This window comes from Numida meleagris, chromosome 26 (genome assembly GCF_002078875.1).
Source record: "Numida meleagris isolate 19003 breed g44 Domestic line chromosome 26, NumMel1.0, whole genome shotgun sequence".
Lineage (NCBI taxonomy): Eukaryota > Metazoa > Chordata > Aves > Galliformes > Numididae > Numida > Numida meleagris.
Genome location: NC_034434.1, coordinates 2,320,696 through 2,345,627, shown reverse-complemented (window position 1 = coordinate 2,345,627; position 24,932 = coordinate 2,320,696). Strand labels below are relative to the sequence as shown.

Here is a 24,932-nt window from a genome sequence, read left to right as displayed (position 1 = left end):
GTATTGTGGTAACACTCACCATGAGAAATAGAACAGTTTTGGATTGCAAATTTGCGTGCAGTCTTCCTTACTGAGACCCCCTTGAGACCCAGGAACAGCATGGCACTATCAGGACACGGCAGAAGAATGCAAGTGAACCTTCTGGGACCTGGTTTTAAGCTGAGAAGTCTTCAGACGGAAGCAAAAAGACAACAGATAACGACGCAGTACAAAATAGTAATTATTTATATTTTCCAAAAAAAAAAAAAGTTAACAGCTATTTTGAAACTTCTTCCTTGTAAGAAGAGTGACTAATAGAAAGGAATAGGACTGGCTCCTATACAGTCGGCAAGTCAGGTACAAACAGTTGTTAAGAATCATTTAGCAACTCAGGACAGGGACTTCTGACGCAGCGTTCATGAACAATAAAATTTCTCCTTTTTCTTAAAAAAGAGGGAGGAGGGAAATAAAGCAGGGAAAAATGCCAAAAAACATTTTCCACAATATCTAAAAACAGTAACCGTTGTTCTTAGCAGACAGCACGCTCCAAATCTAGGATATTCTAGTCCTTTCAAAACCAATACAGACTTGCCAAAGGCTGCCTTCAGTCTATTCACATCCTCCAGAATACACAGTCTCTCAGTCCCCTTTCACTTCAACCTGTCATTTTATAAAAGGTGGTTTTTTTTCTTTTTTTTTCTTTTTTTTTTTTTTTTTTGCAATTAACATACAAGTGCTACTAACAGAGAAACTGATCTTCTTGTTGCTGGATGGCAATAAGGAGTTACACAAACGTCCAGTTTTTAGCTCAGCTGGAAGGACTTAAATTCTCTTTTTTGATATAAATACTACTGGAGCTCCCATCAGGTACTTCCTTTCCAGAACCTCACTGGAAATTCTTTTTAACCTCGCAACGTTCTCTCCAAAACTAAAATGTCCTCTTGCTCCAGGCATCTGACGGTTTGTTCTGTGCTGCCAGACGCAGAGATGTTGTTTTCCCCAGTACCACTGCTGGGTTTATTCTGACACGGATCGGCACCTAAACCGAACCCTGTACTCAATTGACTCAGCCAAGTCGAAGGGAACACACAGACGATGCAGCGACAGGGATTCATTAGGTTGAACAGCCCCAGAGCCCCAGGCCCACCCTCCCCCCTCTCCCCAAGTTACTTGGTGCTGTTTTAAAAAGTCTGGGTGTCACGAAGCAGTCTCTTCCCCCCAACAACAGAGTATAAGCTCCACAGATTTCGCTGTCTACCTGGTGGTCAAGGTTTGAGCAGCAACAGCTGATGCTGCTTCCAGAAAAACACGTGGCGTTGCGAGAGACGGGGCTTTAGGATTGCTTCAGTCGCTTACGTGGAGGTCCCAGAAAGGGACACTGTGCAGAGGCCAACGAGCGATACGCCTCAGCCACCAAGTGAGGATGTGATACTACCATCGACTTCCAGCCCGATGTCTCCATGACATCAGAAGCATGACTAGGAAGAAGAAAACAAATATGAAGTTACTGACCGGGGACAACAAGGGTAACAGTCAGATGTTTTCCACGTGCTTAAGAAACCTGACATTCTTAGTGTACTGTTTTAAGACCGTATGCTGGACAGTCCTTCAGCTTGCACAACGACGTGACCCAAAGTGGAGGACAGCAGGAACACAATGCTCATCTACTCTGACCCCTCAGCATACAACATTTTCAATCAATACAGAAAGTCCCGAGAGAAATCGTTTTAACTAACACAGAATTAAAATGTTTCTGGACATCAAAGCAGATGGCTGTCAGTTTCTATCTACCACAAGGTCTGTTGTGGTAGTAAGTGCAAATAGTCCCTAAATATCAGGGATATTCTACCTAAGAATTCTAATGATCTTAGGAAGAAATCCAGAATACCTCACAGAGGGAGCTCTACTGTACGCTGAACAGCTCCAGCAGGACAAGACTAATCAGCCCTCAGGGCAATCGCACTTCTAGAATGTCAGATAAAAGAAGGATCACAACGGGAGAGCTGTAAAAAACCAAAAAACTAAAACTGAAAATGAGGAGAGCCTCCTCTGCACATGACTGTTCCTGAGTTGTCACGTCCCAAGACAAGAGTAAACTTACTAATTAATGAAGTCCACTGCTTGAGTTTTCAGTTGATCGGCACTATGGAGGTCAGCCAGAATGAGGATCTCAGCTGCATTTTCCACGGACAGGTTACTGCACAGCGCATCCTCACACATCACCTTCAGACGTTCCAGAGCGTACTGCAAAATACAAGCCAAAGTACAGTTACAATAACAACAAAAAAACCATCCACTCAGCCTCGAGTTCTGCTTGTGCTCCTTTACTCTTCAATAACGAACTACTCTACGATGCTACACAGGCTTCTTCACTTTGTTATGCGGATCTGAACTGTACTCAAAGAAGCAGTGCTCAGCAAAAAACGGAGAGTCAATACATGCCCACCCTGAGGAAAGCAATGGGGAGGAAGCATACCCACCATAACTCTCTTCCCACGCTTCTTGTGTTACTGATTGACAGGTGCCGTGTTCATGCTTTGAAATGAGTAAGCATTAAAGGTGATCTGAAATTCTACCTCAATTACTACAAAGTACAGAATGCTAAAACCAAATCTCATCTCACTTTATTACTGCACGACAGCTATTCTCCAGATGCAGTGGGGACCTAACAGTGAATGCTCCATAGGTGTCCCAGTGATGTTTAGGCAGCTTTCACTCAGTTCCTTTGCCATTAATGTTCTGCAATTTATGACCAACCTTGCTCAATTACATGCTACTAGTTCAATAGTAAAATGCTAAACAAACGCCCCGACTTCTTACGGCTATCCATCTGGAAACAAAACATCACAGCTAATCTGTAAAGCCATAGCAAAAGCCTTACTCTAACTTCACATTCTCAACTGAAGCACTTGCACCATTCAACTGTGCATTTATCTCAGCTTTTTTTTTTTTTTTTCTTTTCCTCCAGATCCACAGGTTTGGGTCGCATCAATTGATTTCACACACTGTTTTCTGCAGCACTGTAGTCAGTATTGAAACAAGCAGACACCCAAGTTTTCAAAAGCAATGCAGCAGTCTTGGGCAGGCTTCAGAAAGATCTATAGTCAGAAAGCTATAAGCCACTCGTCAAGAAACAAAAGCCAAACTTCCAACCTCAGTCTTTTAAAATATTATAGCTGGGCACTAAAAGACTGAGCTACTTCTGAAAACCTTGGTATGTGCGATCTGATTACAGAGCTCGTTGCTCTTTGGACAAAACACAGTATTTCCAAATTGCCTCAATCCCATGACGACATTTCACAAGGATTTGGAGAGTAGTTGATTTAATGCAGCTATTATGTAAGTAGTAACATAGTAGCCCCAAATCCCAAAGATGTCCTAAAGATTAAACACAATAAGTCCCTTTCACACGATGACTTCAAATTGAGTGACACTTCTGGAAAAAAAAATACATTTCAGATCATTAATCGTTTTTGTTATTTGAGAGAGAAATGTGTTTCCTATTGTTTGTACCCTTCACATTGTTTGTAAGTCTTTCTTGGACAACTTCAAGATGGCCTGGTGTACAAATGCAAGTTCTTCACTGTGTGCTGTCACACTCTGACACTAAACCAGATTTTTAAGGACTGGTCTGCCAGCCTGAACAGAGAGATGGTAACCAGCAACTCTGCACGATGACTGGAGTGCCTGCCACATGATCAGCACTATTACTATAAATTAATTTTATACTCTTATTGAGATCTTCATTCTGTCACGATTAAATTTAAATGAATATTTTAAATTATAAAAACGTCTTTCACTTAAGACTCAGCAATAACAATTACGTCAATTGAGGCATGGCACTCATAACCAGGACAGTTTTCTCCCATTGGAACATCTGAGAAGGCAAATCAAATTTACTTCCTTCAGCTGTATCAATAACTAAAACAATTTCAAGGAAGGGGCAAACCATTATGTTCCTGCCTGGCAGTAGCTTAAAATGCAGTAAACAAAGCTTAAACTATTCCCTTTGTAAATGGAGTGTTCTCTTCCATGCGTGTACAGTTTTTATTTCCATTTTCACTACGAATATCTCAGCTTCTAATTACATATTTGGGCAAAAGCAGCCATTCTGGTCTCTCAGGTATCAAGATTTCCCCCTCCCCACCTTTCTTAATTACGCTAAAGAAAAAAAAAAAAAAGGAAGAAAAAAGAGCCCTACCTAATAGCATTCCTACTCCAGAGGCTGAAATAGTATCTCCTGGGTTCAGAAGACGTGTTTTGTTTTGGTTTTGGTCTAATTACTTATTTTCCCCAAGAGGTAGGAGGAACTCAGAAGAAGCTGTTTCAGTCTCTTGAGTAAATATTAGATGTCTTATGTGCTTTCTTGAAAGATGTTTTTATTTCTGCTTTTAAAAGACACACAATGAGTTTAAAAGAAAGAAAATCTACATTAAAAGTCAAGCAATTCAAAGTTAAAGCCTACTCTGCCTTAATGTACTGCTTCTTGCTTACACTTGTCTCAGTTGAAGATGGTATGTGATCTCTCAATCAATACTCTTTAAATATTGAATAAAATACGTGGCAATTATTATAATCAAGCCAAGAATCTGCATTATTTCCTATTTTAATTCCAGTTGCAGTGGCCTAATAACAGCACACCGAGCACTTCACCTTTAAATCAACATTTGTGATTGAGCCCAGGTCCATAGCGACATGGAATGTAATGGCTGCGTGGTGGTTGGCGTGGAACAAGGTTACATGCATCCACATCTTAAAATCCACCACCCTGTCTATAGAACCCACTAGAGAATCCAAGGACTGAAGAAGCACGGAGTCTGAACTACGCTCTCACCCCCAGAGGTGGTCCCTCCAGGTCAGAGTTGAGGCACAGTGGCAGGGCAGTGTGGAGAATCTTGCACTGCTGCTACCCGTGCTGAACCTGTTCGATGGATAAATTCAGGACTTAGTCTCCAGTGCTGTCAAACTGGCATCTTTCACCAGCACTAAGTTCACTTTTAAGAGAAAAAAAAAAAAAAAAAAAAGAAAAAGAAAAAGGAAATGAAATTCTGGTTATATATTACAAAATTTTCACTGCTTAACACGGCTCACTGGCCAGCAGAGCGCTCTCTTCCATCCTTGGTGCTGCAAAGGGAAGGAGGCAGAGCCTGGCTGGCTGGCAAGGCTGCAGCGCTGCACCTGCGACACGGGGACTACCAGCAGCCTTTGGTCAGAGCATCCCCAGCACCTCCCTGGCAAGGAGCCTGCAAAACCACTACAAGTTAGGCAGCAGGGCTTCCTCCAGTGCACCCCTTGTCTCCACAGCCAGCAGGGACTGCCACTGCAAAAAGAAAATAAACAACAGGACCTTCCTGCTCTTGGCTACCCATCACTTTAGAGCACCTCTTGAAGCTGCTGTTACCAGCCAGACCAGAAGAAGCAGCAGGCCCTGTTTGCCAAGGCACAACACTGCTTTTGAGATTTGGTAATAACCATGTTAAAAAATAATTCTTTAAAAATTGCCAGGTCCACCTCGAATTACTACAGGAATCAAAGAGTTCTAAGTAAAGCAAGGCACATGTCATTGCTTGTTCTCTGAGCAGCCATAAATCCCAACCGTACCTTGTCAGCAGCTGCCAGCAAGTCATCAGCCATTTTGTCAAGGTTTGGTGCCTTCCCCGTGTAAATAAAGCACATCATTTCCTTAAAAACTTCAGGTTCCACATCATTGATTTCAACCCGATTCTGCATCGGAAAAAATGAAGCCTGTTAAAATTGTGACAAGATTCTAAAGGTTCTACCCAAGCCCTTTTAGTATTCAGAGATTTGCTACAAACTATTCAGAACGTGTCTTAATTGAAAAACAAAAAAAGAAAGAAAAAAAAGAAAGAAATGGATGGAATAAGAAAAAATGTGAGTAGTATAGCACATCATCTACTTCTCCCTAGCCCCCTCCCCCCCCCCAAAAAAAAATCCCCAGAGTAACAAAGATAACAATTGTCTCCTTGATCCCTTCCTTCTCCCTTCAGGACAGCTGAAGCAGAGAGCTCCATCTAATTTGATGGAAAGAGAGTTAAGAAGGTGACAGTAGTCACAAATACCAGCTAAGAAATTTAACCAGAGATGGTAAGAGCTGATCAGGGAGTGCTACTCATCTAGATGTTGAAGTCCTCCTTCCTAAAGGAGCTTACCTTTTTACTCTCTTCCATCTCATGCTCAAACATGGCGCTGAAAACCGGAGAACGTGCTACAGCAGCGGGGAAAACAGAACATCGTTAGAGATAAACCTTTTGCTCTTCAGGAGGAGATAAGGATCATCTGCCAACACCTCAACAACTGCCCTGCTACTTAATGCAGAAAAAAAAATTCCCATAGCAGACAGAGCAAGCTGAGCACAGCTGGTGAAGCATACACACTGTGATATCATGTCATGTGGCCAATGTAGCTTCACCCTCCGAGAATGGGTATGTAGGATGTCATGAGGCCTTTCAAACAAGGCTGAAGAGTACACAGGCAGAAAGATATATCTTTATTGACTTGGTAAGAAAATACTGAAAATACTCCTCTGGTAATCTGGTAACTTCTCTTTCCAAATGCTTTAGGGATACATTATAGCAGACTACAGCCACAAAGGACGCCTCCTACCCTCCTCTTTTTTGCAAAGAAAGCAGGCCATCAAAAATGGAGTAGCTATGTCTTCCTGCAGCAGTTCACAGAACAGCCTTTTACTACAGCTCTGCAGTGACAAGAGCTGCAGAAGCCTCCTTTAAAGTAGTCATACAAAAAACGCCGCAGTATTACAGTATTTCACTTGCTGTTGTCATTGTCCCCCATGCAACTCAATACTGACCTGCTAGGATGGCTTTGTGAGCCTGGAACTCCTGGCCTGCAACACACAGGCAGCAGTCTGTGAAGCGGGAGTTCTCCCAGAGTCCTCCCAACTCATCTGCCAAGCGGCACTCCGGTACCTTCACCATGTTCATAGTGTTCTGGCCAGAGATATTTACAGAGTCTTGTACCACACTCACCTGGAAGGTAAGAAAAAAGAGAAATGAATGAACCAAGAACTCAAAGTGCACGCTGCAAAACCGATCTCCTTTCAGGAATTTTTAAACTGTGTGCATAAATTAGTGGCACTTCCATGCAAGTTCACAAAAATTTTATTACGTGGTTACTCAGGGAAGTAGAATCTTCTTTTTCTGCTTTTACAGACATCATTCCTGACCTATTTTTTTCCTTCTATCAGCACTCTGAAACCCTCCCAAATCAATAATGCAATACAGACAGCAGTACAAACGAAAATGAAATATACAGAGCACTTCGATAAGCAACCACTGCATCCACACGTGTGTGCAAGAGCAGTGTCTGACCAGTGCAGGACATTCTGAACACCCCAAATGCTTTCCTGGTTCTGGTTCAGCACTGTAATTTCAATTTCTTGAGTTCAATGCTTCCACTGCATTGAGAAAGAAGCAGTAAAGAGAAAACTTGAATTTAAAAAAGCAACTTTCTGTCAAGTAATTAGGAAATTTTGGAGAAGGCTGATAAGATTCCTGACCACCTGCTCTAAACCAGACACGGCTAGGCAGAGACCATATGCAGCCAAACCAGCTGACAAATAACCTACGCAAAGGGAACAGCTAAGAGTCTATTCAGCACCAAACCATTATTGTTAAACGTGCAATAAATCACACGCCTTCTGTAGCAGACTCAAATTAGAAGAGATCAGAATGACGAATACTACCCTGCTACAACAAAGAATAAAGGAATGAGCTGATTGGCAGGGAAGCATATGGGAAACCATTTGCTGGATTTGCTGTCGGGTTCAGGTTAAATTTCAGTGCTATTAATAACAATGGCCAGAGGAGAACAATGGGCAGCCAAGGAAGCTTCCCAGTTCGGCAAAAGGAGAAGTAAATTATGAAGGGAGAGAGATGACAGAAGCACCTTATTAGGGGAAAAACTGCTGACAGCACATATCCCAACTCTTGGGGAAACCCCCAGTGGGTTTCTGAAGGCGGGCACTCTTGGGTATTCCCATGAATCTTGCACAAAGTACACGACACTCAAGAATGAACAAACCCAGCTGCTGCTTGCCAAAGGGCACTAGCAATAATTAGCCACAGCAATTGAGAGAAAGGTAATATTTCTCATCATTAATTTGACTGCTGTAACATCTTTTTGCCCTGTAACTTCTAGTAACATCGACTCCAAGACAAAAGAATTGATTCACATTCATTAAAAAGAATTTCTAAGATGCAGATCCCTTGGAGTCCAACCCCGATCACAGACCCACCAAAAAGACCTGCAAACTGCCTCACATCAACAAGTAAATCGTCTTTGTATATGAAAGCCTGCTACCAGCATCAAAAAAATTCCTACATGGTTTTTCACAGGAGTTCAGACCTGTAGACCCGAAGCACTGACCAGTTTCAGGCGTCAAATTAGTTACATTTTTGCTTATTTTCAACCACTTGGCAAGGGAATTCCCAAATGCTCAGAGAAGGGCTACTGCTGTAACTTGGGCAACTCTTGTTCTTTCTCGAGATTCATTAGAATGTATTTTCACCTATGATGCTGGAATATAATTTAAACAGTAAAAAGTAATGCAGGTGGGATTTAAGCAAATCACCCCCATCTGCAAGATGGAGGTGGAAGAATCTCCAAACTGACAAGCAAATGAGGTCAGATTGGAAATGCCTGATAACAATCACTGCTCTCTGTCTTAACAGCATCTTCAGCAACACGTTATCTGAGCTCAGTGCTGGCCCTGAGCAGAGAGCAGAAGGCTTCTTCCTTTAAAGTTCAGTAAAGCAAAGAGAAAGTGCAGCAGAGTGGCTCAGCAACCTTTTGGTCTATAGAAAACCCCAATATATCTCCACATAACAAGTGTCTCATCAAGTACCACTAACAAAACCTGCTTGTTGAAAGTACAGATGTAGCAGCACCACTTGGCACCTGCAGCCAGCAGAGAAGTGTTAGGAGAGCATATGGTGCACCAGTTTACATCCTAAGAGACTTACAAGTTCAGGGAGTTTAAAAAAACAACACAACAAAAACAAGCTGTTGGAAGCTCTCTCCAAACTGCTTCCAGACAGCAGAGCTTTCCCCTCTAATATCACTATTACAAACTTAAGGCTTCTTATATACATTAACCGACAGAACAAACAAATAGAAGATATCAAGGTCAGGTAAAGCAAATAGCGAGTTTACTCTTCATCCAGAACAAACCAAAATGCTGAGCTGAAGCATTTGAAGGGAGTAATTCAGTAAAGAGTGGCCTGACTGGACTTGGTACTGGTGGATTTCCCTTCTCCAGCATGAACTCTTGAGTTAACACCGCAGTGTTGAGGTCTTTGGCTCATTTATCATGAAAGGAAGGAAAATTGCCAGATCTACAGAGGCATCACCCAAGACACTGCTCTCCTCTTCCCCCACATGGCTACAAGTGTTAAAGAGGAGCTCCCTCAGTGACAGCAATGGTTTAAGGAAATGACTGAATGAAAATCAATCCAAATCCATCAGGAGATGTTTGCTAAATTAGGTATGTGTATGTTTACGATGGCCAGGGCAAAGCTACAGAACAAGCAGAACAAAGCAAAACCAAACAACACAACCAAACAGCTGTCAAACAATGTGGACTGAAGCACTTCCTTCAATCTAGAAGAAAACACAGCAAAAGAAAAGACTCTGCTCCCACAAAACACACTGCAGGAGATCTGAAGATGGGACAACCTTTTCTACCTGTATTCTGGCACAAATCACAGCTACAGGAGGCATTTTGCAATTAAAAAGACAGGAGAAACAGACACCAGAAGCTCAGGAGATACTAAATTAGAGAGTTTTGATTTTCCCGTTGAGGCTTCTGAACTTCAATACCTAGCTTTAGAAATAACTGTCTGCATCTTCATCTGAAATTAGTGAAGTAAGAGTTTTGTAAGAAGCTGTAGAAAATAAAAACACAGCAAACAATAACTGTGGTTACTGTGGAGTTCATTTAGCTTAGCTTTTTGTTTCTGTAAGATATACAGGCACACCCAGGAAAATAAAGAAAAATTGTCTTTTTTACTCAGCAGGCAAGTAACAGGCATGACAATTTCCACTACGCAGCTAGCACTGATTATTAATCTACGTGAATTTTAAATTAAGGATGGTTAGTATTATTAAAACAGTAGTGAAGTAATAATCAAATGTGCTTAATTTCTACTACCATCACAGGTAAAAGACAAAGTAGCAAAAAACAAATGGAAGTAATACGCAATGAACCACACACAGAAAAAGCCACCCCAGACAAAGGTGCACACACAGGCAGACACAAATAAAATCTAAGTGTTAAATAAACAGCCACTATTTCTCCTGACTCCACTGGTGCCTTAAAAGCAATGATGAAAACTAAGGTCACATCTACCCGAAGCTAATGGAACTGCTATTCTTTCAGCAGCAGAGGAAGACTCACCTCACAGAATAGAGTGAGTTTGTCATCAGGAAGGAGTCCATTGGCTTCATCTAGAAGAAAGTCTCTTCTAATAAATTTTTTGAACCCCCAGTCCTTGCCTTGCACAAATCGATACGCTCGCTGGCTCTCTGAAAGAAAGACACGGTGCTTCAAACAACAGCTGAATGACTTGCTTGATCAAACAGCAAAAGACAAACAACTGACCCCTGCAGACAGAAAGGGTTTTTTTTGTTTGTTTGTGTTTTTTTTTGGTACACACCCATTGCTTTTGTTTCTTCTCCTTTAGCATTCAGGATGGAGAATTTGAACTTTGCTCGAACTTCACTTTTTGGACAGCTCACCAGCAACAGATAGAGCGATAGATAATCTTTACTCTCTTCATCCAAGCCTTTAGGGTTCACACGTAAACACCTGTAGAAGCAGACAGCTGAATGAGAGCAGGCACAGCTTTTGGCAGGTCATTCACAGCTTTCAAAGAAAGGGCACTGTGGAATTTTCATGATAAGATGTACAGCAAACAAGTTCTGATTACCAACCACTGAACCACAAGGAAATAACAGGCAGCTAACCAGAGTGGAACTGTGCTTCACAGTCAGCCTCGTGCTACACCTTCAAGACAGACATTAATACCAAAGTAATAATACAGGTAAATCATTTAAAAAACCACACAGCTCGGGAAGAGAGGAGGTATACACGCACGTGCAATTTTACACACCAAAAAGCATCGTGCATGCCAACTTCCACAGAAGAAACAGCAGAAAAGAGGCAAAAGATTCAAAGAAGTGCAACATTTCCAAGAAATGACAGTTAAAATTAGACAAAAGGAACTCAAGGGAAACACATGATTTCTAGAAGGCTGAAAGCTTCTCAAAAACATAACGCCAGGGAAAAAAGAGAAAACTACTCCTTGGTTAAGAAGAGGTAGTTACGTGCAGGAAAAGGGAGGAAAAAGGGCTAACTCATAAGCAGTTCTATGACCTGAAACTTGATACAGAACATATCAAGCAGCAAAAAAATAAAGAAAACCAGGCCAAAGCACCAGCAGCTCAAACACACAGTGACAAAAAAATCAGGAAGACCAAGGCATGAGAATGAGATCTGACTTGCAAAGGTTATAAAAGCAAGTAATTTAATAACAAAAAGCAGTCTGAGGAAAGCACAGGTCTGCCACCCAAAGGAAGGGAACACAAATCATATCTCGCACACACACAGCCCTAAATTAAATAATGGAGTGGATAGCTTGCTGCAATCTAGACTAAGGAAGTTTAAATAAAAATGCTAAAACACTTCCAGGGGGAAAACAGGAAAGGTTTTGAAGGACTTGAAAAGGGGAAAAACGTTGGCTTTAAAAAAGAAGAAACTCTTGGGCAAATGGAGATAGAGAATAAAGAGATAATAGAAGGATCTATGCAAGTCTCTGAATATCTAAAAAGCGGCCAAGAAGAGAAAGTAATAGTAGAAATAGCCTGAAACTGCAGGAAAGAGAATTTTTGCATGCAGTCATGAATTATCTTTTTAACAACATGGCATATTAGGGGCTGAAACTGGGAGGCTGAAACAGAGCTCAAATACCCTGGCTGTAGACTCTCACTGGCTTCCAAGAGCTTGCTAAGACTAACATCAGTCATTTAAGACAGAAAATAATTTAAAGCAGATTATTAATTTTCCATGTCATGCCTCTGCATCAAGGCAGGATGCAGTCTCCCTTCTAGCTGCAGCATCTCCGACTCCTGATGTTTTCCATTACATGAGGAACATTTCTAATGGGCCGATCCTCACTTTTGTTCTGTGTCCAAACACTGTGCTGAAGCAACAGTACTCGCTCTCTGTATGCTGTGCATCTAAGGAAGCCAGAATTTGTGTGCAGTACAAGCTTGTGGGTTTTTTTCCATGTATTTCTCTGTTACAGACCCCCAAGTTGTTCCACACAGTTGTACAAACACAGTGAACCTCACTTCTGTATTCCTTACCATTTGAGTTTATCATTGGCTCCAGATGAAAAGGTTGAGCTTTTGATCACCTCACCCATCTCCTCTCGGCAGAAGCTGAAGTTGTTTATGGTCCACATGTAGGAAAACTTCACCACTTTAATCTTAAAACAGAGAACAAGAGGTGGTTCAGGGCCATTCTCTTTCACACCGGTCATAGAAGACAAAGGTCTCAGAAGACCAAAACTGAAATCCTGGAAGTTTTACAGAATCACTTGTGTGACAAGTAACCTCCAGACACAAGAGGAGAGTCTGGAAACAGCTGGCAGCAGAAGCTGGACCGCCACAACTCCTCCTGAAACCTCCACACCCCAGCACGGGTGTCACAGAACAGCAGTTTGTCATTGCCATGGTGAATGCCCACTGTTACCCAATCCCACGTTCTCTGAAAACCCAGACCCTCCATTTGCTTTGAACCCACCTCTAACTTCAGGTTCTAATTGTGCTGCCTTGACAATACCTCAGCACAGCGCAGACTCACCTGAGTGTAGCACCAGCTTTCTGCTACAGGTCCACTCGACATTTCTGCCGGAGGAGGAGGACTCGGCACCCTTGACATCGCCAGTTTGAAGATTAAACAGAATTCCACAGCTCAGCAGAAGAAAGTTACCCTAGATCTTCACACTGTACGTTCCCAAGAAGAGAAAAAAAAGGGAAAAAGCGAACAAAAAAAATGAAACCAAAACCAAGAACAAAGAAAAAACGTCAGGAGCACTGCTAAAACTCACCGCATGCAAGTCAAGGCAATCACGCTTCCTGTGTTTTTTCCTCTCTCCCCCAACACTGTTCCACTGAAACATTTGGAAGTGTTGCCATGTGTTTTCTGAGGAGGTAATGCACCAGCACCACTTATTCTTTCAATATGACAGCTCTTCATCAGAATAAATCCAGCCTTCAAGGAGCCCAAACGCAGGAGACTACCCACTTGACTTGGGATTTACTGCTTACCCTGAGGCTACCACTTGAACTCCACACTTACTCCACACTTCCACATCAAGAGACTCACACAAGCAGAGACCACACCTCTCATAAGAAAGGCTCCCATCAGTCTGCACTTCAGTTTACAGCCATTTACTTGGGTTTCGAGTTATATTCACCCGCACAACATATGCGACAGTACTGGCACACAGGTATAATCTCATCTGTATTTATAATATAAAATGAGTGGTTTGTTTTGGTGGCTTTTTTTTCCCCCCTTTTTCTTAAGGTTTAATTTCAATATTTTAATTTTTTTAAATTTTTGTTCTCCTCGTGACTGGGGAAAGCTGCCTCTCTGCTGGTTGTAGCTGACCGGCAGGAGAGACCCAAGATTCTTCCTTCCCCTCCAGGTTCCCAAAAGCATTGCTAAACTCCACCCAGGCTGGGTTTTTTTGTTCTGTTCACATCCATTTACATTACTGGACCCATCTGTTACACTGCACAGGTTTCCCAGTCATCCAGGCACAAACCTCAGCCACCAGAGTAGAACAAGCATCCAGGGAAAGGATGAAGTGTCCTAACCTCACTGACTGCAACCTGTCTGCACACAGAGCAACGAGATGCTAAGCCTAAAAGAAAGGCTCGATGAGAAGAAAAACCCGATGAATAAAGACAACTCAATAATTGGATATGTGATTTTTTTTTTCTTTCTTTTTTTTTTTTTTAAGAAATACAGTTAGTTCCTGACACAGCTGCCCAAAACAGTGCTTGGAATCAAACCCCAGCGCTCCAACCCTTGCAGGGATTTAGGCACAGCTGATCACTGCAGGATGTCCCAATGCTCCCAGCCAAGAGTCACCAGCCAGGACTGCTTGACCACACCAGGGTTCCACAGTGATGCCACAATGCTGCTCACCTGCACTGGAGTCAGAGCAATGGCAAGAGCCACAGCAGCTCAGGTGAGGAACCATCCTTCAATTTTTTGGGTTTACTTTCTGGTCTGCTTCCACATCGGAGACCTAGCAACATCAGGCAGTTTTCTGCAGGAAAACTTTGGCTTCCCAGTGCACTCAATCAATTAAGTAACAAGTTTAACACTGAAGGTGATTACACAGACCTGCTGGAGTCTTTCAGCTTTCTCAAAGACACAGTAAATGTAGCGGTAACACCTCCCTTCTGGCACAAAAATTGGGGATTAATGAGGAGATGTTTGTTCCTATGCTGTGATGGCACATTGATTGCCTTGAGAATTGCACTGAGAAGCTGAGAACTTTCCTGGATGCAGACATAACCCTGCACCCCCACAGTGTCCACGGGCACACATCCCTGGTATTCTACTGTCTCCAAAGAGCAAACTCTGTGAGACCACAGCCATCAATCAGACAACTGGGGAAGTAAAGAGATTCTGAAGCTTTCTGAAGGAAAACCAAAAGTTCTACAGATATTTTCTGCATTTCAACTGGGTTTTAAGATGTACCTAACTATTACCTTCACCTTACTGCAGGAAAGAAGTTTCAGAAAGCTGTGCTCTGAAGGCTGGACAAATGCATGAGCTTAAGACACACAGGACTATTTAATTTCCTGTGAGTAACTGTCACTTGTATCTCTTATGTCCTTTCCTCCCAGATGGCTTGGACAGGCAGGTGGTAATAAAAGTTGTGACAGCGTGCTAATAGAATTGCCGCATGCCAGCACGTCATTTGTTACCCTTTCAGAAAGGCCCAAAGGAGACACAGGTCCTAGATTTTAGAGATTTTTCTATTATTTGGAAAATACGATCAGCACAGTGTGTCAAAGCTTTCCGCAGACCTTTTGTGAGGCAATTTAATACAGCCGAGTGAAAAAAAAAAAATAGAAGTTAAACTAGAATACATCCCTTGCTCAAACCATAATAAACTAAATACAACATCCTTTTTTTTTCTTGTTATTGTTTGTAAAAATGGCAAGGAAAGATTTGCCACTTGCCTTGCTTACCAAGCCAACACAAGAGCTCACTGGAACACAGCCTTAGGAACGTCTGTGTGCTGCTCCACCCTCAAATACTGACTAGCTCCTCTGGCATGGACCAATATTAAACACATTTTAAAAAGGAACGACAGCTGACTTAATGCACTCCATGCATGAAGTTTCCGAAATCAGCAGGCAGCCCCGGTGTTTATTTGCTCATGAACACTTAATACCAGACCAGTTCACGCCTTTAGTAACAGCACTGGCACCTCTGAACCAGGAGCCAATGAGAAAGTGGTGCAGGCAGAGGTTTTAAGAAGACATTGTGTGAATAGTACAGGTATCATAATTCCTTATGGAAAGGCAGGACAGACTTGACGACACGGGGATAAATACCAAGTCAGGAAACAAAAAACAGAAGTATTATCCCATGGATCCCCAATAGCCCACCTACAGCCTGCAAGTCTCTTACTTTCTTGGATAACATCACAAGCAGCACTTGTTTTTGGCATACAAACATTACGTTATTGTTATTTTTGAAAGAAGAAAGAGTAAACTTCCACCTCATTCGCAACCACTTCCAGATGAAGAAGTTTCCCCTAAGAATCAGAGCTGCATCAGACCCCTCTGAAGCACAGGAAACGTCCCCTTGCCACCCTGCCCTACTAATTACCTCCTGGCTTAGCAGCCACACCGAGACATCTCGGCTCAGAACTCCATCCACTGTAGGAACCAGCAGTCAAAACAGCAGCAGAGATCTGACCCAACAGAGCTGGGGATTATCAGCTCAACCAATAATTCTAGACCAGGTCACAAAATGACTCAATTTTGCCAAAGAGCACATTCATTTCTTCTCAAGATAAATTAATTACCTTTTAAGGAACCAGTAGCTTGTAATAGAATATTTCAAGAACACTCGTTTCTTGAGAGCATTATTCAGTGATAGCGTCTGGAAAATAAGCATCCTTCAATTAAGAGTTTCAAAGATGGCTGTTTGCTTCACGGACAAGCAACATTATCAACGATTATCCAAGAACAGACCCAAGACTGCCCAAGAGCAGCAGGACATACAGAGAAAAGGAGGGAGACAAAGATAATCGGAGCAATGAAACAAGCGGGATGAGAAATGGAAGCACGGGAAAAGCCCATCATCTTCCCGCATTCTTCAGTCTTGGAAAGGACAATGGGAGGACTCAATCTGCTGCCATAAAGAAGGAAAAAAGGTCAGCAGAAGGAGCAAAGCGCTATGCAACGCCATCTAAGCAGCGGATGAGGCAGCATATACATTAAAATCTGAAAACTGAGGAGGACATGGTACCACTCTTTTCCTGCTTGGAGAAGGAAAGCAATGATGGGCTCAGCAAAGCCTGCATTGCTGGCTGCCAAGCAGCACTGATCGCAGCCATCACGGCCCACGTGCAGCAGGAAATTTCCCAAGTTCCAAGGCCAGGCTGAAGCCAGGCCCAGGCAACGGCAGCCCTTGCAGTGCTGCAGGAAACTGCTCCCAGCCAGCCAACAACTCGTAGCGCTGACCCCGCGCCCCGTAAAGCGCTGTGAACTCAAAATGACACATGGAGCTTGGTTTCAAATACAGTTAGATGAGAACAAAAGGGGAAAAAATCACCACCGTAGAGATGGGTAGGAGAGAACTGGTGTTCGGTGGAATATGCTTAGCAGGCTGGAAAGCCCATAACGTCTCATTTGGGATGCAGAACACATAGATAACCTGGTGTGCTGGAAACACGGCACAGGAGAGCTCTCCCAAGAACTGAAAGTCTGTGCTTTTCTCTTTACTTCAAGCCACCATTCATCAGTCCCAATTCTCTTCCCAAGCTGCCTCCATTATATCGTTAGAAGCATTCAGGAGCTTGGATGGGCACCTTCTGTTGCTAAAAATACAACCTTCCATTTCACTATTATTACATCAAAGTTGTTGGGTAAATTAGAGAAGGCCAAATTCCTGCGGTCACAACAGGGCCCTCTGGACATTGCATGAGAAGAGGACTTTGACTGATGCAAACACACTCACCCTCATCCAGGCTAATCCAGATAATTCATTGCAAGTCAGTTATCTAGAAAAAAAAATCCTATTTGCTACACAATTAATACAATAGTTATAATACAGCAGAACTCTGTTACCAAAATTCCACTTCAAAAGACTTCAAAAAGAAGGGATTTTGTCCATTCTTGAAATGTTTCATTTTTTTTCCCTTCCCTTAAACCAATTCTTCCGTTACAAAACAGAAGAAGAAAGGAAGAAAGTTGGTTCATCTATAAAAGTCATCATTTGTATGAAACTATTAGAGGATGGGAAAGGAAAGAGGAAACGAAACAGGGAGCACTGCCAGCCAAACGTTGGCACTGGAAGGAGAATAACAAGTTCTACATAGATTTTGTAAGGAAAGAAAGAAATACCAACATTATTTAGCTGGAGACCATCTATCACCTCTTCCCCTCCTCTCCAAGCATCAGATAAATACCAAACCACCAAAACTAAACCAAGGAAGACTGATGAAGTCAGGGGTAGAAAGCAGCCAAGAGTCCTCCAAGTAACCACCTCCTTTTGCAACAAATCCTCCACTGAAAGTTCCTGCCCTGCAGTCATTCAATTAAGCTGTAGCTTTGCCATTCTTCTAAGATTGCTTTGAATAGTGTTTGAACAGATGTAGAAAGCTGTACCCCCTTGAATCACACCTCACCCCGACTATAAATTACCCAAAGTATATCAGAATCGCATCCACACGGAGAAGTAACCAAATCTTAAAAGCAACTATCCTCCCCTTACGATGCTTTTCACCTCTACCCTTTTCCCTTCTGCCAACCCGTTCTTCCTCTCACCAGGACAAACATTGTTCAACCACCACCTTCAGGCTTCCCCAGCACCTGGCTCGAGCACACTTCTGCCTTCTCCATTTTAAAAAGGAGGATTTTGTTCCTGCCCCGTGAACACTTTTCGTTTAGATTCTCCTTCACGTGCAAAAATTATTTTGCAGCCGCAGGTTCTGCTTGTAAATTGTTCTCACTTGTCAAGGAGCTCAGTCGCCACTTTTATTTTCTCTTTAAGAGTACAACATCTGCATTTTCACACCATTAAAATCATCTTCTACATTAAAAGATGAAGCAACAAATTGCCAAGGAGGACTGCTCCTTCCAGCAAACTCCCTGAGATGCCTGGAATCATAGAATGCCTTGGGTTGGAAGGGACCCCAAGGGTCATCAAGTTCCAACCCCCCCGCCACAGGCAGGGCTGCCAGCTGCTGGAGCAAGTACTAGGTCAGCTTGCCCAGGGCAATCCGACCTGGCCTTAAACACCTCCAGGGATGGGCATCCACAACCCCTCTGGGCAGCCTGTTCCATGCAGCATCTCGCCAATCTCTCTGTGTAGATGGCCTGGAAGCCGCACGGCAGCTGGCAGCAGCGTGGTTTTCTCTTCCTCTGTAGGTTGCTCTGCTCCTGGAGGAGCGGCACGCTGCTGGAAATACCTCACACCGCAAAAACCCCAGCAGAGTCCCGAGGAGTCAAAAAGAACTGAAAGAAAATGCCTCAGTGGTACGATGCCCATCAGAGAACAGCAAAACCAGAAAATTAAGTAGGACTGAATTTTTCTATCTGCTGTGTTATTGAGACATGGTACCAAGCGGCACTGAAGCACTCCAATGGGACTGCAGACCTGATCTCCAGCAAGCCACCAAGACCATAATCCCCTCCAAAACCTTTTGTTTAGACCAGCTTTCCAGCAATACAAACACCTGGCAGTCTTCACGTAACGATTTCCAGTTGCCATCTTGCATTAATATATTCCTAAGAGCTTATCAAAATCAACCTGAGCTGAAACGCTGTTTCTGCCGCTATTATTCTGGAAATTGAGCTCTCAAGTAATAAATTTAGAGATTACAACACGTGGCAATAACTAAGGCATTGAGTTACTGGATGCTTTCACCTGCTTGTAATTGCAGCATGACTTCCAAGTGGTTGGAAGAATTCCTTTCACTGCTAAACCCAAAGATCAAGCGAGTGCCAAACAGCACTCCTATGAAACCACCCTTAGAAATCAGCATGAGATCTCACTTTTTTGGAGATGCCCAAAACGAAAGCCAGCAGCTCGCTTCATTTCTGAAGAAAGCTCATTCCAGAACATATTCCTAACAGGTAATAAATACTGCTGCAAACACTCCTGTTTGCCTGTCCTGTCGGGTAAGGCTTCTCCAACACATGTATCTGCATGGGCAGGGAGAGTCCTTTGCTTTCTTTTTTCACTTAGCTTAATCTCTTCTGTGAAACATCAACACGAAAAGGCAAAAATAGAGGAAGGAAATGAGAACCAAATCCCAACCAACTTCCAGCTCTGAAACAGTTTCATTTTCCTCATGAATCAGCACTGTTTTCTAGAGAACTCATCACACCTACTTCAATAAAGCATGCTGGTGTTGCCAGCACCGCTTTAATAATCTAACTCCCATTAACATCAAAACAATCCCATCTTCCTGTAAATCACACACTGGAAATAACCCAATCACGGCATTCGCCTACACCCCTATTTGAATATCCTTACCATTCAAAACCAAGATTATCTAATTAGTAAGACAAAGAAAAACGTCGGTAGCTCTGAGATGCTATATTTAGTGTATTTCTAATGAAGAGGGAAGAAGGGCCACAGGCGGTGCTGTATTTCTCTTTATATTAGTGGCACTGGGGAGCAGGGCAGCGAGGTGCATTCCTGCCACTGCATTCAGCATTGATGTTGTCATTTGTGTTTTAAGTGCAAACTCCCAAAGGAAGTATCTTGGAACCAACTTTTTGCTTTAGTCATACATTCTAAGCTGATGTTGGCATAAGCTATTTATGGAATCTTTAAAGAAAACAAAGGGGAAATATAAAAGTGCATAAAAATAAATTCCCAGAAGATACATAAATTTATTTTCCTTTTTGCAGCAACAAGCCACCTCCATAAGCTGCTTAAAACCCGGGCTCAGAGAAACTACAGTTACTGCTGCTTGTCATTCCTTCCTGGTTCCCCTTCCACCAATGTAAATAACACTTCAAGATGCCTTCCTACTATTTTCCCCATCAACAGCAAAACTCAGTAAGCTCCTGGGTAATGTTGTCTAAAAGAGAAATAACAGTTACCTGCTAGCCAAGATACGAATGCAAATAACAGAAGTTAAAATTCGTTACTACCAAGCAGCATCAGGACTTCTATCTCCCTCAGGTTTGGCAAGGTGGGCTCCCAGCTCAGACCATGATGCTGCAGAACATTTCAGGATTCATCTGAATAAACACATGGGACATTTAAAGTCGGGGCATTTCCCTGTAATCCCACTTGCTGAAAAGCAGAGGGCTGTAAGGCAGAATTCAACACAACAGCAATTTTCAACACTTCTGGACTCAGATGCCCATACAAACACAGCACTCCTCTCTAGAAGCAGCAGCACCAACAAAACCAGAAGCCAACAGGAAACCTTAAGAAAACAGCTTGCATCTCAAATGCAGTCATGAAACATTGTTCTCCGAATTTCATTTACTGGCCACAAGCACTTCTAGGAAATTCATCAAAGTGACGTGCGTGGTTTTTAATCACAACTTGTTGAGGTCAGACACTTCTACAAAAATGCAAGCGAGGTAACGAAGGCTCCAATGCAACTGGGTTCGTGCTGAAATGTCGCTTAGGACAGGCAGCCCCCAGCAGCTGCCTCCTGTGCACACAAGGAACATTCTGTGTGATGCTTCCATCCTAAGAGAATAGATTCTTTGGAGGGTTTAAACTATATATATATATATGGCAACATTCCTTAACAGACAAAACAGTTCATCCGCAGGCGTGATTACAGCCAAGTTAACTGAAAACTTTTACATCAATGCAGGCAGCGTCTGTTCTAGCCTCTTTATGCAGCAACACTTGGGAGGCAGCCAGGCAGCTTCTCTGCATTGCTCTACAGCAGCCCCAGACGACTGAGGGTGTTTGTCTCCACCTGCTCTCCAGTCTCAGCACTAGAAGCATCTCTCTACAATCTTGGCTGCCATCTGAGCTTTCTTTCAGGCAAAGGCAAATCCTCTGTTTTAGATGGAAAATAAAAATGAGTTGAAAGATTTAAGTGAGGCCTCGCTAGTTGGAAAACCTAAGCTGAAGAAACAAACTCAGTAACCTCGTGAAGGCCCTCACTGAAGTAAACCACTGCTGCTGGAAAAAAAAAAAACAACCTGCCACATACAATTATGATCAGATTTACGATTTGCTGAAGAACGTTCCCTAGCAAGGAGAAAAGAATGAGTGCAGAACAGTAACTAAAACCACACGCACAAACCACATTAATTAATCCTGCACCTGATCGAGTGCCACAAGCAAAATTCTACTTCTTGTTTGGCTCTAAGATCCATAACTTCCTCCACGGACCATCTCCTCTTCCCAGGTTATTTTGCTTAAATATCAGTAGTTGCCACAGCCTCAGCAGAGATGCTCACCTGTTAACACACACTTGGGAGACACTTGTTTATTGAGTAAATACGACAATTAGCTCCGATGGAAAGGAGGAAAAAAAAAAAAAACCTGAACAATTATACATCACTCTTTAAGTGCAAGACATCTTTTCATGAATTTATAAGCACCATCCCAGCGTGCTGACAGTTAAAAGTTTAATGCTTGAAGTGGTGCCTGACCTCAGAAGCCAGTTTCCATCAGGCTTTTCAGACCGATGCTGTATTGCTGTTTGCTGTCACAGATGAAAGCGTTCCAGCTGTAACTTTGCTGACTGAAAGGGTGCCACGTTAGCTCCAAAGAAAGAGCAGTGATTCACAGGAGCTTCAACTATCAGTCAGCAATTTAAGTGTACCAGCATCCAGCTACACGCCCTACATAAATTTACACGTCCAACAACACAAAAATGTTTCTCAATACGCAATAAATTTAAGTGTGCTGGGTTCCAAACCTTCCTGTATGTTTTTAGAAACGCTGTTACCAAACTTTGAGATTCCTCAGAATTAAAAACGGCTAAAACTAGCGTATTTTCAAGTGAATATTTGAACACTCTGTATACGAGACACTTAGAGGCATAAACAAGGAGATATTTTGCTGGAAAAGGATTTGTTATCAGACACTGGCTCCACTTCTTAGAAGCACTGAAACTAGTTTGTATGATTCACAGCCCAAGCATCACATCAGGCCCAATTTCAAATGCACGACACACAAGCCACATTTCCAGCAAAAGCCATTTTCCAAGTCCACAGCCACACAACGTCACCACAACACAGGCTCCGAAAGGCCCAGCCACTCATCTCCATTTGACAATTTAAATATTACTCTAAGAGTTATAAGACCAACTGTGTCTCATGGAACACAACGGTGCCGCTCCTGCCTGCAGCCCAAGAATTGACTTGCAGAATAAAAATGAACTCCCAAGTCTTTTGGGGGCGTTTGCTACAATGCCAGTGGTTCTGCATCTTTTTTTGTCCTAAAAATGCAGAGGGAAAAGAAAGAAGCAAATGACATCTGATGAACGCCGCATATTTTCTTGAATACTCAGGTATGCATATCAGCAAAGAGGAAGAGAATTCCAGAATCACTCAACTCCTTCCTCCCAAAACACAGCTAGAGAGTTCAGTGAAAGGACACCTGAGAACAGAAACCAAGAAAAAAGTACTTAATGTACCTACAGATATAGCTTATAAAAAACAACAGCTTCTTTGCCTCCTCAAGGGAAGCATATTAAAGTATGAGTATTTTAATCTCGTGCTAGTTTCCTGTACTGGCGTGTGTTTCCAGAACTTGGGACAGATACTTTATTTAAGTCCCTGAGTATTCTGTACAAGACAGAATGTGGGAGCAGCTTATCAACTGAGAATCAAGAATTAATACCTTCAAAATTCTCTCCATAAAGTCTTAAAACAAATTTTTTTTTTTGGTTGTATTTCCTCTCTGTGCTGAGCAGAGAAATATCAGCAGCAAGAGATAGGAGCAATACAGCAAGGTCTTACATAATACTCCAATTGTGCAGAAAATTAAGCCAGAACGAGGAGGAGAGAAGGGATTTTACAAAATTACAGCAGATATTTTCAAACCCGAACCTAGGAACGCAACTGATAACACGGCAACAGCTCCTAATGATACAAGTACACATCTTTGCCAGCTTCGTGCTGAATTTTGCAGAAATAATAAGCAGGAAGAAAAGCAGGGAGTTCCAAGTTTACAGGTCAGCAGAACAGCAGGCCACAGAGCACAACACTGAACTGAAGGGTGTGCCAGGAACAAAGCTGGGAAGTCCCCCTTATTGTTAAAGTGGCTGGGTGTCTGGAAAAATCACACATGGCAACAAACTGGCTGCACAGTGGTGCTAACACCACTGTGAACACTGTGGGCTGCGTTCAGAAGTTAACCCCACCACCCGCACCCCACCAGTCAGACTGGCTCAGGGGAAACCAACAGAGGAAATTCTGGTGAATGGAATCGTTCTTAACGTTCCCCAAGTCTAATACAACCCCATAGCAGGGCCAGTACCGATGCCACCTCCATGTTAAAGATCAGTTTCACAAGAAGTAATCCTTTTTAAACGCTCCCCTGTGACTTGGGAACAGTGGTGGCACCGCTCATTGAGACCACGTGGCAAAACACAACCATTCCATTTTCGTGCTGTTCATGATCTGTAGCTATTTGCAAATCCTGGAGGTTTTGGGGAAGAAACACCTACAATAAGTATCCACAACTTTAAGTCAGGATATCACAATTAGCAATAGTTTTTATGATCTCAAGGCAGGTACAGTTGTTCTGTATGAATGTCCTCTACTGATACAGTGACAGGATGACAGCTCGTGATGTGCTCCTGCTTGCCCTGATATCGATTCCCATCCGTGACAAAGTACCATCAACAAAAAAGTGATTTTTATTCAGGTTACAGTGGAACAAGTGATGTAACGAAATCTAACCAGAGGTTAGAAAATGTCACTGAAAAAGAAGCACTCCTGGTATGCGTTTCACTCATTTGGTTTCACTAGCATTTTACTCATTTAGTTTTACTGACATTTTAGGGTTTTTTTGAATAAGTTTTGCTCTGTAAAGCACCAACAGCAGTGAAATTCTTCACGCTTTTATCAAGTTTCACATCAAGCAACTCCAGGCACGGACATTTAAGACTATAAAGTAAAACAACAACAACAACAACAAAAAAACCACAAGAAGATTCTTTCCCATAAGCATACCTATCGAATAACAGTGAGAGACAGAAAAAAAAAAAAAAACGACGAGTAACCCCCTCCCCCCCCACCTAACCCCCCCGAGAGAACTCATCAAATTGGGTTTCGCAATTGGGAATGCCACGGCATTCCCATTTTATGTTTCTATCGCCGTCTATCACTCATCGACGCGGCGCTTGCCACGCCGCCACCACCGCAGCCCACTCACCACACGCAGGAGGGGCACAGCGGACCCCGCCGAGCACACACCCAGCGGCCGAGGGCCACCCCGTGCCTCGCACGCCGCACCATGATGCTGCACCATTGAACCCCACGAGGCCCGAGGCACGGCGACGGGCCGCGCTACGGGCTCTCCGCTTTGGAGCTGTGCCCCACACCAGGCCGGGACCTGTCAGCCCTTTATGGCGATGTGTTCCTACCTCAGCTTTTCCACTCCTCGTTCTCCCTTCCACCCACTCACGTTCCCTCACGCTGCTCCCTGTACC

The 24,932-nt window shown here is 42.9% G+C and overlaps 1 protein-coding gene and 2 long non-coding RNA genes across 6 annotated transcripts in view; 1 reads left to right on the top strand and 2 right to left on the bottom strand.

Moving 5' to 3' along the window:
• The window catches only part of SPOP (speckle type BTB/POZ protein), a 25,361-nt gene continuing 1,074 nt past the window's right edge, over window positions 646-24,932 (bottom strand). For 2 of the 4 annotated variants that reach the window (XM_021378010.1, XM_021378008.1), the window contains exons 2-10: window positions 12,884-13,026; window positions 12,385-12,506; window positions 10,674-10,825; window positions 10,415-10,542; window positions 6,809-6,986; window positions 6,150-6,205; window positions 5,581-5,703; window positions 2,081-2,223; window positions 646-1,457 (exon numbers count right to left, since the gene is read on the bottom strand). In XM_021378010.1, the coding sequence (XP_021233685.1) occupies window positions 1,313-1,457; window positions 2,081-2,223; window positions 5,581-5,703; window positions 6,150-6,205; window positions 6,809-6,986; window positions 10,415-10,542; window positions 10,674-10,825; window positions 12,385-12,506; window positions 12,884-12,961 (1,125 nt within the window). In that variant the 5' untranslated portion in view covers window positions 12,962-13,026 and the 3' untranslated portion in view covers window positions 646-1,312. Of the gene's footprint in view, window positions 1,458-2,080; window positions 2,224-5,580; window positions 5,704-6,149; window positions 6,206-6,808; window positions 6,987-10,414; window positions 10,543-10,673; window positions 10,826-12,384; window positions 12,507-12,883; window positions 13,027-13,130; window positions 13,226-24,932 lie in introns of all 4 variants that reach the window. The other 2 variants (XM_021378009.1, XM_021378007.1) reach the window with 2 other exon arrangements.
• On the bottom strand, window positions 2,915-5,574 carry LOC110388586. Its single transcript, XR_002432922.1, has 2 exons — window positions 4,814-5,574; window positions 2,915-4,364 (listed from the first exon to the last, which is right to left on the bottom strand). It is a non-coding gene; the product is annotated as an uncharacterized LOC110388586 (long non-coding RNA).
• On the top strand, window positions 14,192-18,890 carry LOC110388585. The gene is made up of 3 exons (XR_002432921.1): window positions 14,192-14,279; window positions 14,825-14,903; window positions 18,709-18,890. It is a non-coding gene; the product is annotated as an uncharacterized LOC110388585 (long non-coding RNA).